General features: G+C 43.5%; 1 protein-coding gene across 1 annotated transcript in view; it reads left to right on the forward strand.

Annotated features, from left to right (window-relative positions):
* Positions 1 to 18,595, forward strand: part of CRTC3 (CREB regulated transcription coactivator 3) — a 111,900-nt gene that overhangs the window by 58,100 nt on the left and 35,205 nt on the right. The window contains exons 4-7 of the mRNA XM_045286300.1: positions 2,331 to 2,450; positions 12,619 to 12,680; positions 14,604 to 14,660; positions 17,452 to 17,552. Coding sequence (XP_045142235.1) covers positions 2,331 to 2,450; positions 12,619 to 12,680; positions 14,604 to 14,660; positions 17,452 to 17,552 — 340 coding nt within the window. The remainder of the gene's footprint in view (positions 1 to 2,330; positions 2,451 to 12,618; positions 12,681 to 14,603; positions 14,661 to 17,451; positions 17,553 to 18,595) is intronic.

An 18,595-nucleotide genomic window follows, 5' to 3' on the forward strand; every position in this document is an offset into this window, starting at 1 on the left:
AGAAGCACACCAGCCTGTGTGATCACGAGGTGTTGAAAGGATGAGGTATCAGGCATCAAAGAACAAAAATATCATTGCGAATGAGGGGAGTGCGGAGTGGAGACCCAAAGCCCATCTGTAGGCAACTGGAAGGGTTGTGGGAAGGACAGGAGCCAGTCAGGGTGCAGTGTAGTAATAATGAAACATACACTTTTCCTCTAGTTCCTAAATGCTTCCTCTCTCTCTTTCCCACCCCACTATCATGTTCCCAATTCTGCCTTACAAATCTGGCTAGACCAGAGGATGTACACTGGTACAGATAGGAACTGGAAACACAGGGAATCCAGGACAGATGATCCCTTCAGGACCACTGGTGAGAGTGGCAATACCTGGAGGGTGGAGGAAGGGTGGGGTAGAAAGGGGGAACTGATTACAGGGATCTACATATAACCTCCCTGGAGGACAGACAACAGAAAAGTGGGTGAAGGGAGATGGACAGTGTAAGATATGACAAAATAATTAATAAATTATCAAGGGTTCATGAGGGAGGAGGGAGCGGGGAGGGAGGGGGACAAAATGAGCTGATGCTAGGGGCTTAAGTGGAGAGCAAATATTTTGAGAATGATGAGGGTAACGAATGTATAAAAGTGCTTTATACAATTGATAAATGTATGGATTGTGATAAGAGTTGTATGAACCCCCAATAAAATGATTTAAAAAAAAAGAAAATTCACATGTTGCTAACAAAGAAAAATTAGGGTTCAGTTCTTAGCTGAAGGAATTTACCCTATAAAACATATTCCATCATAAGATTCCTGTCATAGCAAGCTGTCTTAAATACATGATTCAATTGATCTAAAAGAAAAATCTGTGTTATTATATTTCACAAACACATCTGCATATGTTTCACCCAGGTTTTCCCATTATGTGACATTTAATAACCCAGCCTAGGATTTGCTCTTTGATGACCAAAAACATTGCCCTTTATAAGACTCCACAATAAAAAAATGCTATGAATATGAGGTGTTTTCGAAAGTTCATGGGAAAATGGAATGAAAAGATCATGAAATTTCCCCACAAACTTTTTGAAGCCACCAGGTGTTACCTCATACATCCCTTAAAGAACCTGGAATTTATTGATCATAAATTTATCTCAAATCTGTTTATGCTTTTCCTTCAGGCCATTTTGAGGATAATGAATTGCATATTTTCCACATGTATTTAAGTATTATTTTCTTTCTCAAGTTGAAAGTTGCAAACACAAATGGCTCACAGAATGAGCCGATGAAGTGGTACAGGTGTAAGGAGACGAAGCATGAGCACGGACTTCCCTTTCGGTGGCATTAGCCACTCTCAGCTGCAGCCCATGATTGCCATGTGGCTGTGTGGGACCAGCATGGCCAAGACCTCAGGCTGGAAGCCTCAAATCACAATTTTTAAACATTGTCAGTTCAATCAAAAACTTACAAAGGCAGTGCGCAGAGCAGATTGTCTGCAGTCTGTGTGTGTCCCATTGCCCGTCGGTTTGTTTCTGTCTTTTACATTCCAAATGCACCTCCTAATTTCTGCAGCTTGGTGTATGAATCCATACTCCCCTGGTCTCTCATACAATAACGTTCTTAGAACTTTGTTTTTCACACAGTGTTATTAGTCTGGGTACTTTGGAGAAACAAATCCACAGCAACTCATGTATAAGAGAGAGTTTTATGTAAAGAAAATGAGCATCACGAAAACATCCCAACCCAATGCTGCCCAAGCCCACAAGTCCAACATTAACCCATGAACCCAACACCAGTCCACAAAGTCCTCCACCTCACAAAACAGAGGCAATGATGCCGACCAGCAGGAGGAAAGCTGAGTCAGTGAATGAACAAGCATCTCAGCACTAGCAGGGTCTCCACACGGCTGCGCCCAGCACCCAGGGCTGCATCGGGATAGGTCCATGTAGCTTCTCCTGGGGGATGTCTTGTAGGAAGTCAATCTTGCAAGCTGAAGCAGGGAACTGCTAAGGCAGCTGCACCCGGTGCAACCATCACAAAACAAGAGACCCGAGCACTAGAAAGGTGGGGCTCACCGCTCATTTATCCCTCCGCCTTTCAATTAGCCCCACATGTGATTATCGGCCAGGTTGGCACAATTAACTAACTCACACAGTAAATTCTGTGATGATATAAAAATTGTTTCATGTTCTATTTTAGTTTCTTTGTCCTACCCAAGGCATGCTATTATACAATAGTAAAATTAAGCAGTCAGCCTTTTCATTTGTTGTTATCATTTGGTCTTCAGGGTGAGTGGTAATTTCCAAGATGATGACTGGTCCCGGGCCAACTCCTTTCTTCTTCTCTCTACAGCCATCATTGCATCAAGTGGACAGTGTTCGAGGAACTCGCCACCATGGGCTGGTGGAGAGGCCAGCCAGGAACCGCTTCCACCCACTTCATCGAAGGCCTGGGGACAAGCCAGGACGACAAATATCCTTTTCACCATCTGAGAGGAAGATTTGTTTTGAAATGTTTAAAAGCTTTTCAGGACTTACTTTCTCTGGAATTCCCCCTTGGCCTCAGAATCTTCATTTTATCTGATGAATGAGAGACAATAAAAATAAATGAGCTGGAAACAAAAAACATCTCTGCAGCCAAAGTTGGGAAGGACCATTGGAGATGTTTACTTTATGAAAGCATTGATAAAGTTCACCCAATCTAGCCTATTGCAAAGCGTTCCTCGCATTTTCTGGAGAACTCAGCCAAGTCATAAACCTGACTTTGAGTCTGTTTATAGAGATTAGGCTAGCTAGCTAATGCAGGTGTAGATTAATTGGTATTTCTCTTGACATGCTGACTTGCTATTAGAACTTACAGAAGAAAATTCATATGCTTTTCTGTTTGTTATTATACTTTTCACCCTCAATGCAAATAAAAGCCTGTGGTTTAGGAGAATTCTTACACCGTGTGTACACTCACATCAAAGTATGTCGTTTAGTAGAAAAGAAGAAAAGGAGATTGTAAAATTCATATCCCAGTTTTAGTTGCCCAGTACTTAATCATGAATGGGGCTGCTGGGTGGCCAGCTTTCAGCTAAGGGCTTGGCGGGCCATACAGAACTGAGCTGGATTGCGGGAGAGGCACAGAGTGCACCCAGAGGGCCGTGCTCTCGCTTCACTCTTCGTGGTGCCCAGTCACTGGGGCGGAGAAAGAACCAAGGCAGGGTGACTCTTGGAGCAGAGCTCCGAGTTCCTGGCAGTGAGGTTAGAGTTGGATCCAGAAACCAGGACGTTGGAGAGTGAGTACTCGTGTTTATTAAGCACATACCCGTGCTGGGCATTGTGCTGGTGAGTTCCTGCCATTCCGTTCCTTAACACACACTGAGTAGTTTGGTTTTCCATCAAGGAAACCGAATGCCAAAGTAACTTGCCCTAAATTCCACTGCTAAGATTGGAGGAGCGCAGATTCAGCCCAGGTCATGCGGACTCCTAAACGTGTGCTCGTAGTGATTAGGTCATTGTTTGAGAGAGGCCTCAGGTGAGGGAGAGACTGGAGGCAGGGAGCACAGAGGAATTCCATCCTTTTCTTGCTCTCAGGCTTCATGCGGTTTGGAGGCAAGAATGAAGACTTCTCTCGCTTTTAACATGCCCCACCACCCCCACCAATCAATCCAGAGCTACCCTAACTTCTAGTTTTGTATATTAATTATATTTTGAGAACTGCTCTCTGGAATATGTGATAACATTTACATGTGATGCATAAGGATAAAGGAACTCCAGCTAGTTCACACATGTGGATCAAAGCATTGTCTATATGCTTGGAATGTTCCAGCAAAAGACTTTAAAATATTACTTCTCTTTAATAGTTTCTCTTTTTTCTAATCCCCCTTTCCTGTAGCTGGTTTCTCTCTATTTAGTTTATTATGCAGTATACATAATATATTCAAATGTAGCTTAGATACGTAGATATGCGCATAGCTTTATTAACCAAAAGACTACATATTAAGATAGGAGATTGAAGAATAAAGAGGACCAAGTTCATTCAAAAAAGATTAGTTAGATATCTGTTAACGTCACAGACCATTCTAGACACCAGTTACATACCCTGTCCCTGAGTTGCTGATGGTCTAGTGTAGTGGTTCTCAACCTTCCTCATGCTGCGACCATTTAATATAGTCCATGTTTTGGTGACCCCCCCCAACCATAAAATTATTTTCATTGCTACTTCATAACTAATTTTGCTACTGTTATGAATTGGGTCACCCCTATGAAAGGGTCGTTCTACCCCCAAAGGGGTCGCAACCCACAGGTTGAGAACTGCTGGTCTAGTGGGAGAGGTAGCTAAGTAAACAAGTGGTTGTAGCACAATATGAGGTGCTGTAGTTGAGGCAGCTCAGAGGCTGTGTGAATTAATAGAAGGTTCCAAAGGGAGCCTGAGCCAGGTGGGGTATCAGAAATGGCCTTCTGGATGAAAATCTACTTACTCTTGAAGGATAAATAAAAAGTAAGGTAATAATCTGTTCATTTATTCAACAAATTAAAATATATATATATTATGTATGCAAAGATATGCAACAAAAGACACAGCAGGTCAACAATTTCTGTGTGTACAATTTAGTGAGATTGGTTACATTCTTCAAGTTGTATCACCTTTCATATCAATCTTTCTCAAACTCTCCACTGTGCTTAACAAACTCACTGCTTCTCTAAGCTTCTCATCTGTCATTTCTAGTTGCAGTTGTCAACTTGATCTCACAAAGATGAATTCTTTAGAAAAGTATAATTCTGAATGCTTTACTAATTAAAGTTTAATTATTTGGTTCAAAGATTACTTCAAGGGATAATTTCAGCTCAAGGTTCAAAGATTTCTTCAGGGTAATAACTTCAGGGTGTCACCCAGTCTCAATGCCTCCAGAATGTCTGGATTCCATGAGAATTTGGAATTCTATATTCAACATATGTTGTTTTAGTCTCTTGTAGTTGTCAGGTACTGTTCTCAGTACTAGGGCCGAGTGATGAATAAGGCAGACATAGTCCTTGCCTTCCTGGAATATATAGTGGTAGATGACCAACAGCAAACTGTGTTAAACAAACAAAAAAAACTTTTCCTTAAGGAATAGAAACCTGGTGGCAGTGAAGTGCTATGTGAAGAGTAAAGTTGGAGAGGGAATGTGCCAGGCAGAGGAAGAAAAGTCCCAGTGAGAGAGTCAACAGTGTACGTTCAGTAGACTCTCTTTTTGGATGGTGCATCTATCTCGGTTGTCTAGTGTGCTATAATAGAAATACCCCAGACGGGGGTGCCTTTAAACAACAGACATTTATTTTCTCACAGTTTAGGAGGTTAGAAGTCTGAATTCAGGATGCTGACTGTAGGGGAAGGTTTTCTCTGTTTGCTCTGTCCACCTCATGGTGACTCATAGGATGGCAGTAAATTGCTCCATAGGATTTCCAAAAAGCCAACCAGACTTACTCCATGGAGCCAATTCTGACTCAGCGACCCAATGACTAGAATAGAATTGTTCCTGTGGGCTTCCAAGGCTGTAACTTATCTCTACAGGAACAGAAAGCCTCATTTTCCTCTCTTGGAGCAGCTAGTGGGTTTGAACTGCTGACCCTGTGGTTAGCAGCCCAACTTGTAACCCACTACACCACCAGTGCTACTTCATAGAGTTTCCAAAGCAGGTTAAACCTTTATGGAAACAGATTGCCTCATCTTTCTCTTGCAGAAGAGCTAGTGTGTTTGAACAACCAACCCATTATACCACCATGGCAAGTGTAACGCTTAACCCATTGTATCCATAGACATAGGGGCTAGGATTTATAACACACAGCATTTTTTGAGAGGGGGGGGGAGGCAGAGTTGGTACAATTAAATGTATAACAATGTCATAGAGTATAACTGACCCTGAACAGCCTCACTTTGTGAGAGTATCAGCAAAGCAGAGCAGCCCTTCAGGGGAGATGAAGCGCAGACCAAATGAATACATAACTAAATGGATACATCAGAGTGTGAGTCTGATGCACTGATAACACTTGGCGGGAGAACACGAACTGCTCTGATCCCATGATTCCTGTGTTCTCTTGGTGGTGAAATACTCAGCTCTAAATAGTTGTTCTTCACCTTATCTCTTAACATCTTCTCAAAGTTCTCTCATCTTAAAGCATTAAAACTGGTTTGACATTTTGTTAGAACGAAAAGAAAAGGCATATTCAGAATTGTCCTTATAACTATTTCTAGGCATGGGTGTTAATCTCGGGCAAACTGTCCTAGATAAGGATGCAGTCCTATGATTTCTTGATCTTAAATAAAATGAGCATTGTGTAATAAATATTCCAGCTTCCTCCCAGAGTGGGCAGCCACAACAGGCAGAGCCCGGACACAGGGAGATTCCTCTTGCAGTGGGTAGCCATGACTGCAGAGCAGACTGGTCATTGGACTTTGCTGCTGGCGTGGGTGGATACCACATGTAAAAAGACCTGGGCCCTGCTTCAGCTGCGGCCTGGCCTGTGCCCCCACTCCAGGCAGAAGAGAGACACTGCCGGGCTTGTTCCTGGCTGCAAGCCTAGTCTTCAGAACTCTGAGAAGCTCGTACCTAGAAGAGACAGAGTCCCTTGTGCAGCTGCCCCTGTCTTTCGTGGCACTTTGACCCCTGAAAGGCAGGACGTACGCGGTGTACCAACCACCATCTTGTTGAATTTCTGAACGATTAGGATAAATGTACAGCAAATACAGGATTTTCTGGGACCTTGACACAGAAAGTGACCCCAAAGAAGAGACGACCCAGTCAGGGTGCAGTAAAGCACTGATAAAACATACACAATTCCTCTAGTTCTTGAATGTTCCCCCGCTGCCCCCACTCTTGTGACCTCAGTTCTATCTTACACATCTGACTAGACCAGAACATGGACAGTGCCACAGATAAGAGCCCGCAACACAGGGACTCCAGGGCAGAGAAAGCCCTCAGCACCAATAATGAGACTAGAGATACCAGGAGGGCAAGGGGAAGGTGGGGGAGAAAGGGGAAATCGATCACAAGGATTGACGTATAACCCCTTCCCAGGGGGATGAGCAACAAAAACGTGGGTGAAGAGAATAGCAGATTATGTAAAATATGAAAATAATAATTTATAATTTATCAAGGGTTCATAAGAGAGGATGAGGGAGGGAGGGAAAAATGAGCTGATATCAAAAGGGCTCAAGTAGAAAGAAAATGCTTTGAAAATGATGGCAACATGTGGACAAATGTGCTTGACACACTGGATGAATGTATGGATTATAAGACCTGTAAGAGTACTCAATAAAAGTATTTAATAATAAAAAAAGATAAAATTATTTTGAAAAAGAAAAAGAAAGTGACCCACAGAGGACTCATAGGAAATACTTTCCTGTAAAGATGTGGGTTTTGAACCGAGGAAAAGAAGTTTAGAAAATTTCCCATTTGTTTTCCCAACCAGGTTGGGAATACTGCAGCTAGGAAACGAGGGTGAATGGAGCAAGCCTTTGCTCGGATTCTTGGTATCACAGTGAAAGGAACATTTTTGCACACTGGTTTATAGAATACGATTTCCTTACATTGTTTTGCTGAACAGGGCCCTGTGGCTTATTAAATCTGAGAAACAGTGACTTTCAGGCCCTTCTGGGGCTCCATAGTATAGAGGAGGCCCTGCCAGGAAGAAGTTGCTTCCCTATGATCCAAGGCTTCCACAACTTATGTGATCGCAAAGCCTGAGTTTTACTTAATACCTATTATCTTGAAAGACTACGAGCTACTGCTCTTTAGATTTTTTAAGGGAAAAATATTATGATTTCAAAATTCCATATGCAACTTGTTTGCCTCTCATGTGCTTACGAAAGCTCCTACCTTAAAAATGGACTTGCAGATCCGTTCTAGCAGAATACATGGGTAGAGGGAAAGGGCTGGGAGGAAGTAGATGGATGGTGAAGACATAGTTGCGAAGGACAGGACCAAATTGTGACTGGCTTCATATACTAATCTGACCTCAGAACTCATCTTGAGTGGATTCCAAGTCCATGTGCCCGCCAGCTGCATAGAAGTTCACAGACCCGTCCTGAAAACTCTGACCCTGGCAGAACAAAGTTCCCGAGGGTAGGAGGGGAAAAGGCTGCTTCCAAGGTTGCCGGTAGAAGGGGGTTCCCGAGCTCTGCCCCAGTTGTGCTTACCACATGAGTACCGGAAGCCAAAAGAACCTCGGCCCTCCTCACCCAGCCATGAGACAGGCCGCGCTGAGAAAGGCAGGGTGGAACTTGTTTTTCATTTCTGTGGCTCAGTAACCCCACCCGCTGCTACGTTGGCCAACAGATGACCTCTCTGATCAACAGAAAAGCTACTCCCCTTCCTCTAAAGCAGTGGTTCTCACCCTTCCTAATGCCGAGACCCTCTCATACAGTTCCTCATGTTGTGGTGACTCCCAACCATAACATTATTTTCGTTGCTACTTCATCACTGTAATTTTGCTACTGTTATATCGTAAAGTAAATATGCAGGATGTATTTTCATTGTTACAAAGTGAACATATTGTAGTTAAACATAATTAAAGCATAGTGATTAATCACAAAACAATATATAATTATATATTGTGAAATATTTATGTGTTTTCCGATGGTCTTAGGCAACCTCTGTGAAAGGGTCATTCGACCTCCAAAGGGGTCACGACCCACAAGTTGAGGCGGTGTCCTCTAATAATTTCTGAGTTGAGGAGGTATTAGGGCCTTGTGGTCAATGGATTGACTCTTGAGTGGGAGGAAAAGAAGGATTTTCCTCAGCAGAACTGTAGAAGTGGGAAAAGAAGGACCAACTCGGGGTGTCTCTGAGATTTCTAACTTGAGCACTCAGGTAGATGGTACCCTGTGGACTATACATTGAGATTTCATGTGGAATTTGAGGGTGGGTGGCTAATCCACTGGGGAAAGATGAAGCAGTCTGCTTCTATGAAGATTGTGGTTAGGTGTCATCAATTCCAACTCATAGCGACCTGTGCACAACGTAATGAAACCTTGCCCATTCCTGTGCTTCTTCACCGTCCTTCTTACCTGTGAGCCCACTTTGAAGCCCACTCCATCTTCCCAGGGCCATGGAAACCCTGTAGAGCAGTTCTGCTCTGTCCTGTAGCGTCAGTATGAGTCATGCTCTCCTCTACAACAGGGGTTTGGTTCCACGTATTACTACTTTATGGAGAAGCAGAGTAGGTAGTTGGAAAGATGGACTGGCACAAGAACTACAGGAATAGACCTTCACCCAATTCACAATAAGAAGTTAAAAACCTAAACAGCTCCTGGGCGCTGGAGGCATGGGTTTGTGGGAGCTGGAGCCTCGGGCACGGAAGAGATTGCTCAAGAAGAACTTGTGGTCAGGGGTTGTCAGCCGTTGCCATTCACACATGAAGCTTAGAGTGCCCAGGGCACCCTCTCCTGTGTCCATGCCTGTTCCCCCCTCTTTGCCTTTTTGCTACCTGGACCCCAGGAACCTGAGTCTCGTCTCCCTCCCTCCCATCCCTTTGAGAATCTCTGCAATGAGGGGATAGGGCTGAGCAATAAGCACAGGATGTAAGACTGAGATGTGGAGGAGTTTTCCAGAAGGGAATGCATGGGGTTAAAAACAAAACTCCAGGATAGAGCAGGAGAGGTTTATTTTTCAAGCTTTATTATTAGTTTTAAATTTTCATCATTGCAGCCACCTCTTCCTCTTGACCTTTTTCATTATCTCTTTTTTTCTAGCGTGGGAATGTTCCTTGAGCCAAAACCTAGGCTTAACTAAGGGAGGTAGTGGAGGAGAAGCTGGCCTGGCTCTTTGGAAACCCTGTATTTCTTTCATGTTCGCAGGATGCTAACTAGCAGGCGCTCTGTAAAAGCTTGTTGAATTAAGTTGGGAAATCCAAGTTTTCCAATTAGGTAGTTCCTTTGGGACATATCAGGGTGGTGGAATAATTAAAATCACCTGAATGAAGTCTGCAGCCCTCAAAAGAACACACCACATACGCGCACACACACACTCCTCCTCCTCCTCCCTCCAACAATCATGGTTTGCTCAGTGCCAGTAGTCCTTGAGTTTGAAAATGCCCATTTGATTAGATGGTGGAGCTGCTGCTGCTGTTGCCCAGTCAGCTGCTACCTGTGGTGACCTTCTATGTAAATTAGATAAGACCGTGAGCATCAAGAAAGCTTGGAAGTTACATCTTTTCTCTTCGGATGCCCCAGCCTAATCCTATTAAAGATGTTCAGGAATCTATTTTCATATGATTAATAAAGATCAGAAAGGTTAAATGCTAATTTATTCCAGGGCATTGAAAGAATTGGTACATGGCCACTGTTCATATTCCACCACTGCAGTCTCATTTGCTTTACCAATACTAAGTAGTTGGGCTCAGTGACATTTCTGAAAGGATGGCAGGGTACTGAGAGAAGCTATAATTACTGCTTTGTGGAGTGAAGCTTCTCTGGACAGAAGCTCAGCACAGCTTACAGACCTGGGAAAGGTAGCCAACCACAGGTGGCAGGGCTCATTGTCCCCTCCCCAGTGACTTTGCTTCAGCTCTCAGAGCCTTCGTTTTTCATTATCCTCTGTTCCTCTTCTGCCTCCCACTGTGGTATCCTAATATGTACTAACTATTCAGTCTGATAGGCCGTGGTTAGGCAATGTCTGTGAATAGAGCGCTCTTTTATTGCATTGACTCACATTCAGAGTAAGAAATAATAAAAGTAGGCATGACAAGAAAAACTCATAAGTAGAAAATGAAACTGGTACTCCCTGCTTCTCCTGGCAAAGGCAACGGTTCACACTAAATCGTTAAGAGCTCGTTAGCGCCCATCTGTATTCATCGGTGAGCCCAACCCTGATCTGCAAGAGAGGCCCCTCTCCACCAAGACTCCGTTTCCTCCTGAGTCCAAGCAGAGGATGCCGTCTTTTATTGCTTATCATTCTTCCCAGAGAACACTCAGGTAGCTGTTGTGTATTTTCTGGTGCACTGGTGTTAGTTAGTATGTTGTTTCTTGAGAGGCATCTGAGTGAATTGTGGGTTTGATACATCTGCTATGCCAGCTGTCATCTAGAATTAAGTTCAGCTCTTTCCACTGTAAAAATGGACATGGTATTGTCAATCTCCTAGGATTGTTAGGATTAAATGCCAGCCAGAACCAGATCAGCACAAGTGTGGCACACAGGAGGAGGTGGTTTGATGTTCAAATTTCTCCAAATATTTAGGGAGCTAAAGCTCTGGGCTGCCAACCACAAGGTCAGCCGTGAAAGCCCACCCACTGTTTCCCAGGAGAAAGATGAGGCTGCCTGCTCCCTATAGATTTACAGTCTCAGATATCCGGGAAGCAGTTTTCTCCTCTCCTGGGCGGTTTCACCAGGAGTTGGAACTGACTGAAAGGCAGTGAGTAACATCTGTCTTTTTATTCTTTCCCCCTTAAAGTCTTGGATCCAAAGTATTATTAATAATTGCTAATTTTAATTTTAGACAGTCAGTAATAGGGGAGGCAAAAAGAATGGGGGTGGTTTTGAGGAGGTGAAAGGAGGTGCGCTGGCTGTGCCCACAGAGGTAGAGGTGGGAAGCAAGCGCTGTAGGGCAGGGAGACCTAGGTCTTTGTGGAGGCACGTCAGCTAGAGTGAAGAGAAGAGCAGAGGGGTTGGTTGTGACCAAATTGCAGAGTCCGTTAAGTGTCAGGTCAAACAGTTTGCCTTTTGTGGCTGAAGAGAATCACTGAAGATTTTTTAGCAGGAGAATAATATGGTAAAGATGTTTTAAGAAGACTACTGTTTTCTAAAATATAATTAAAATGAAATTAACCAAAATAGCTGTGCCACACTCAGCTGTATCCACTATCTCCACAGGCATCTGGAGGGTATATTCAAAGGCAGGCTGGACTCAGTGAAGGGTACAGAATTGATAAAGCAGAGCTCCAGTTGGCACCAGTAAGTTGATCACACTCCACACATCTAAGATAGCACTCTGGGTTGTAAGTGACAATCACTCTTCTTAACTTGGAGACGGGGAAGTATTAGCTTATGCCCAGCAAGCCCAGGAGCTAGACAAGGGGTTATACAATATCATTGCCACTCAATATCTATGTGGAATTTATTTTGTGTTGATTTCATACTCCAACAGACTTCTTCCGAGGGGAGAATCCCAGGCTTACATGGTCCTCAGTTCTTCCACCTCAATTGAGGACACTCCCTTTTTCCTCCTCCTTATCCTCTCCTTGGTCCTGTATGGGTCTTGAACCCTCCCTGAACCAATCACGGTTTCCAGGGAGAGGAAGTACAATAATGGGAATGTCTGAACCTGAGTCCATCCTGTGGAACAGAGGCCAGACAGAATGACAGACAGTCTTACCAGGTCTGGGGTAGAGGACAGGTCCAGTTCGTAAAAACAAAAGATGCTAACCAGGCAAAAACAAAAACAAGATAAAACAAAAAGTAGTTCTCCGAGTGAATCATGCAGAGAAGATGCTGGTTGAAAGATAGAGGGATCATCCTCCTAGAGGAAGTTGATTAGAGAAAGCATGGAGGAAGAGCTATGGGATATAGAAATAAAGGTAAGAGCCTCAAACTTAGTTGTTTAATTCACTCTCCATTACCCTAACTTAATTCTGTCTGAACTTTCTATTAATTTTATTTTTCCTTTATTAAAAATTCTACTTTGATGGTAGTACAATTGGAGCCAATTATTCCTCGCAGCATTTGGATGAGAGTTGGCCAAGGTAAGCTAGCCACACGTTAAAATATGTGCTGAGCATGCGTTTCTGTGATGGTTTCACTTTCTTTATCCATCTTGAGTGTTGTTTTAGAAATGTCTATTATCAAGTCTAGAGGTGGTTTTTACTCTTATAAGATGTATTCCTTTCCATATCTAAGCTTCTGTGAGAGTCTAAAATGAAAATTGTTTAAATAAATCTAGATCTTCAAAGTTAAAACCAAGTAGAAATCTATTTGGCATACATTTGACAACAGAATATTTCTAGTTTGGTATTCTTGTGTTTGAAACACGGAAAAATAAAGCACATTTTCTGAGGGAACCTTAGCTACTGAAAGGAACAAAAGACTCCTAGAAAGGCTATTGATGCAGCACATTTGAACTTGTGTTAAGCCCATCTAGACAGTGACAGACTACAGAGTTAGCTGCATCAGCCTGCTGTATCATCGTGTGATAGCATTACTGGATCAGATTTTCAGATTACCGTGGTTAGGAACCTGGCTGCTAAGTGAGAGGTCAGCCGTTTGAGCGTACAGTCATTGCACAGGAGAAAGATGTGGCTGTCTGCTTCTGTGAAAGCTTGCAGCCTGGGACACCTGCAAGGCAGTTCTGCTCTGGCCTATGAGATCACTGTGGGTCAGACTCTCTGGCAGCAACAGCTTTGGCGGTGGGTGGGTCAGATTTAGGAGGCATTCGAAATACAGATACTGAGAAAAATGTAGCTCTCTGGGCTGAAATCTACTCCTTATTCAGCCTCTGGGCAAATGCCTACTATGGATAATGTAGCCTTGACCTAGAAGGCTAGAACGATGTATAATATCTAGCCTCTACCTCACAAAGGTCGTTACCCCCCTGAAGAACTAATGTGGCATGCAAGATTGTAAGATAGATATATTTTATTTTAAATCAGAGAGAGTATCTCTAAGCTGATATTCTTTTTATTTGTGCCCAAGAAAAGTGTATTGTATTTTCCCAAGCACTAGCAGTATTCAGACTAATATTTCCTTAAACTACTGTGTTTTTATGCAGATAACACGTGCCTTCCACATTAGTTTGTCAGCCACTCCCTCCCTAGGGAGGTATTTCATAAGGGTCACTATGTCAATTTTTAAATTACATAAATAATATTTTTCTTGATGGTCATCTGTATTTTAAAAAACAAAAACGTACTGCCGCCGATTCAACAATGACTCATAGTGACCCTAAAAGGCAGGGTAGAACTGCCCCTGTGAATTTCTGAAAGTGTTGCTCTTTACAAAAGTAGAAAGCCTCATCTTTCTCCTGAGGAGCTGGCTGGTAGTTTCAAACTGCTGAGCTTGAAGTTAGCAGCCCAAAACGTAACCACTATACCACCAGGAGTCCATGAGCATCAATATTGAAATATAAAGGTTTGCATCCAGGATCGCCTAGTCAACCTGAGGGTGTGCAGTGAGGGGTAGTTTCTTTCACATCTGGAATCAGGTCCAACATCCCCTAAAGAGGACTCCAGTCATAGATTTCAACTTTTTCCAACGTTTTCAAAGGTCCTTGTTTGCTTTTGCTTTTCCCTTTTTTAAACTCCTCATATTCTCAGCAAAAGAAGCCTGGCGGTGCAGTGGTCGTGTGCTTGACTGCTGACCCAAAAGCCCGAGGCCAGGGCCCAGCTGGGGCTCCTGGTCATCTGCTCCCATAAGGTTGCAGCCTGAGGAACCCTTGGGGCAGCTCTGCGCTGCCATAGAGGGTGGCTGTGAGTCAGAACTGACTTGACTCACACTCCAAACGGCAGAGTCCCCACCAGGCTCCTCCTGGACGTTTGTTAGGCCGGGGACCTTTCCAGGACTTTTCTCAGGGGTATAGCTGAGTGAGCCTGTTGGCAACCCAGCTCTGAGTGTGTTCTCCTTTGCTCCCAGAGCAGTGAATTCTTTCCTTTCTTGTCGTTCTGCTTTTCAAGGCCTCCTTGGAAAGATGAAAAGCATCCTGGGTTCCGGCTATCATCTGCACTTAACAGGTACTTGGGCTGTTTCTTAATAGATGCAGATGTGTTAAAGGAGAGAACCAATCAATTTGATTAGCCTGATGGGCTTTACATATCACCTGACAACCAGAGCATGGTCTGTGTCAGCTGTATTTGACAGCCGAAATACTAAAACCAAGCCCAAACTCTTTATTTAGCAAGTACTGACTGAATGTTTAAGGGGATAGGGTATCAGGGTAAGAGCTCTGGAGTGGGTCCACAGGGGTTTGCCTCTGCCTCTGTGAAAAGTACAAACTATTGAACATCTGTATGCTTCAGTTCACTTGAGCCTGGGGTGGTTATGAGAATTAAAGTAATAACGTGGGCAGCACATGTATTCAGTAAACATTAGCCATTAGTATGAGCCTTGGGGTCTGACTACAGTGTTTCATGTGTTCTTTCTCCAACCCTGACAAGACTATAAGGATGGGTATAATATTCTAACAGGCTACGGTGACTTACATCTCTAATATTTGATAAAACAAATTAAAAATAAAAACCAAAAAGCCTCTTCATAGTAGAAAGTCTCAAACTCGAAAAGAGTTATACTGAGGCCTCTGGTGTCCATTCTCCAGCTTAGTCCATATCAACCATCTGTGTCATCGTGACCCCTGCTGACCAACCCCATGGTAGAACCAACAAGATGCAGTATTTCACCTTTATAAGTGTTTCAACAGATTAAGGCTTGATAACTCCAAACAAACCAAACTCACTGCCACTGAGTCCATTCTGACTTACCACAACCCCAAAGGATTGATCAGAACCTTTTTTTCTTTCGATCATTTTATCGGCGGCTCGTACAACTCATCACAATCCATCCATCCATCCATTGTGTCAAGCACATTTGTACATTTGTTGCCATCATCATTTTCAAAACATTTGCTTTCTGCTTGAGCCCTTGGTATCAGCTCCTCATTTTTCCCTCCCTTCCCAATCCCCCCTCCTTCATGAACCCTTGATAATCTATAAATTATTATTTTGTCCTATCTTACACTGTCTGACGTCTCCCTTCACCCACTTTTCTGTTGTCCATCCCCCAGGGAGGAGGTTATATGTAGATCCTTATAATCAGTTCCCCCTCTCCACCCCACCCTCCCTCCACAATAAGAACCTTTTTTAAAAATAAAAAAGCACAACTATCATGACCTCTTATACATAACAAAAGTATCAGTGACTCTTTAATATGATTGACTACCTAGTCTGTTACTTGATTTCCCTGGTTGCTTCCCAGCGTTTGATCAGTAGTCCCTTGAATCGCTTTGGAGGGACTCTCGTGGCTCAGTGGTTAAAGCTCTCTGCGGCAAACCAACAGGTCGGTGGTTCAAACCCACCAGCTATTCTACAAGAGAGAGATGTGACCATCTGCTTCTGTAAGGATGTGCAGCCTTGGCAATCCTCTGGGAGCAGTTCTGCTCTGACCTAAAGGGTCATCCACTCGACATCATTGGGGCTTTGCTTTTTTTGGTTTTGCTTGAATCTCTGAGGCAGTAAAGGAACAGGCGTCGGAGTCCTGGTCGCTGAGTCAGACCTTGTAGCTTAGTGCCACATAAGGCCCTCACCTGGAATGGACCACACAGAACAAAGAGTCATTGTAGGCTAATTAGAACTTAACAAGTCACCCACAGCCCTTTTTATGGAAGAAAGTATGACCATTGATTACGATAGATTATCATCCCTTGGAGTCAAGGCTATGTGAAAATTGAAGCTATCTAGAAAATTTTCTGAACTTTTATAACATAGGAAGTTAGAAAATTCCCTAACTAGTCTCCTACTCTCAGTTTTATATCTCTCCAATCAAACCAGTTCCCAAACTTTTTGTGTTAGGATCCTTTACATGCTTAAAATAACAATAACATAATAAAATTATGTTAACATCAATAATACGAGGGGGCTTCAACAAGTGTGTGGGAAAGTGTAATTAAAAGATAATGGAATTTTTCCACAAACATTTTGAAGCCCTCATATAATTTTAAGAAACTTAAGTATATTTGCCAAAACTAAAAATAGACATTTACTGAGAAAAGCAGCCCTGTTTTCTAAATCACTTTCCAGTAGCTGAATTCTCTGCTTATATATTCCTTCTGTCGTGATATCACACATCTTCTAGCTGATGTGAGAGTAGTGAAAGAGCAGATGACATCTTAGTATGATGTTGAAAACGTGTGCATTTGAGAACCATTACAAGGATTTGAGACCTTTCGTATGAAGACAATTCTCAGCTGCAGCTCAGCTGCAGAAAATGATACTGGTCACAGTGATCTTTTAAGATCTTTTAAGTTCTCAACCTGCGGGTTGCGACTCCTTTGGGAGTCAAACAACCCTTTCACAGGGGTCATCTGATTCATAACAGTAGCAAAGCTAGGGTTAATGAAGTAGCAACGAAAATAATATTACGGTTGGGAGGGTCACCACAACATGAGGAACTGTATGAGAGGGTCGTGGCATTAGGAGGTTGAGAACCACTGCTTTCAGTTGTGAGGAAGAATCAGAAGGTCTTTGAGGGCCACCATGAATCTGATGCCCACCTTGTTAAAACAGATCATTTTGCCATTAGCCACAAAGCATAAGGTCATATGAGTACAAATTGAAGCCTGTTTGGGTTGTGGGTGACCCTCAGAGGCTGTTACTCATGTAAGATACTTCCGGCCTAGACCCCTTCTTTTGTGGATGGTGGTAGATTGGTTTATCTTGCCTTCTATCCTGTGGTAATATTCAAGCAAAGACTATGCTGTTTTCACTAAAGAAATAATGGATTTTCGTATGGTCTTTCTCTTTCCCTCCTTAGGACCAATTCTGATTCTGCTCTCCACACAAGTGCTCTGAACACCAAGCCCCAGAACCCCTATGGAGGAGGGGACCAGTCCCCTTGGCCTGCCACATACATGGGTAAGATATGGACCCCATGGCTATCAGTGTCTGAAATTCCTCAGTCTGTCCAATGGGAACTGAAAGAGGGAAGCTTGCATGGTGTACGCACTTCCCTGCCTTGCTAGTTTCCCGGGGGAAAATGCTCCTCACTGAATGTGTATTCATGATGAAATTAGGATGGAGCACAAGTCGTGTCCTCTGTCCTGCTTCTTCCAATGTAAAGAAAGTCTACTGGGTTGGCATCTCGGGCCCTCAAGCATCCTCTTCTCCCTATCACATATATTTTGGTAGACTGTCATCTTTTGCATGAACTAGTAAAGTAACTTTCTTATGGGTCTCTTTTCCCAGCCTTGTCTAATTGTATATTGAGTTCTCTAAGGGTCCCCTTGTCCCAACCAGGATCTGAATAAACAGAAATAAAACCAGAAGTGACACATGGCCTGGATTACTGACAGGGCCAAGTTGGAGGAAATGACTTCTCTTTGTAGAGCCCAGGACTGAGGACAACTGATCCCCAGAATGAGTCAGACTCCTGCAGTGACTGGCAGTCCGGATGGGCCATCCCCAGGGAAGAAGTAATCCCATAAAGACTGAAGGGCAGGGAAGAAAGTGCATGCTGTGAGGGCAGGCAGGCCCCTGAGCAGGCCTGCTCAGTTCCCTATTTTACCGGTCCCTTGGGGCAGAGTGAGTAAAATGGGGCCGCAGGGGAGGCAGGAGTGACCAAATGACTACAAGTGGGGAAATGGCTACTCTTGCCATTCTGCTGCTACTTTTTCCCCATTTTTTTCTTTTTTACTTTTTCTTTGTGAATTAGGTGACTGTTTACAGAGCAAATCAGAGTTTGTACACTTAACAATTCATACACATTCCGATTTAACTCCTTGCAATCCCCTCACCAACTCCCTGTTGCTGTTCCTCCTCCTCTCTTATCCCTGTGGATTTTGTCTCTGGGAAAATACTACCCTTTTGAGCAGGGGTCCTCAAACTACGGCCGCGCGCGCGCCACATGCGGCCCGCCGAGGACATTTATCCGGCCCGCCGGGTGTTTTTGCCCCATTTTG

Source organism: Echinops telfairi, unplaced genomic scaffold (assembly GCF_000313985.2).
Source record: "Echinops telfairi isolate 266 unplaced genomic scaffold, ASM31398v2 ScPeMD7_7;HRSCAF=31, whole genome shotgun sequence".
In the NCBI taxonomy this organism is placed as follows: domain Eukaryota; kingdom Metazoa; phylum Chordata; class Mammalia; order Afrosoricida; family Tenrecidae; genus Echinops; species Echinops telfairi.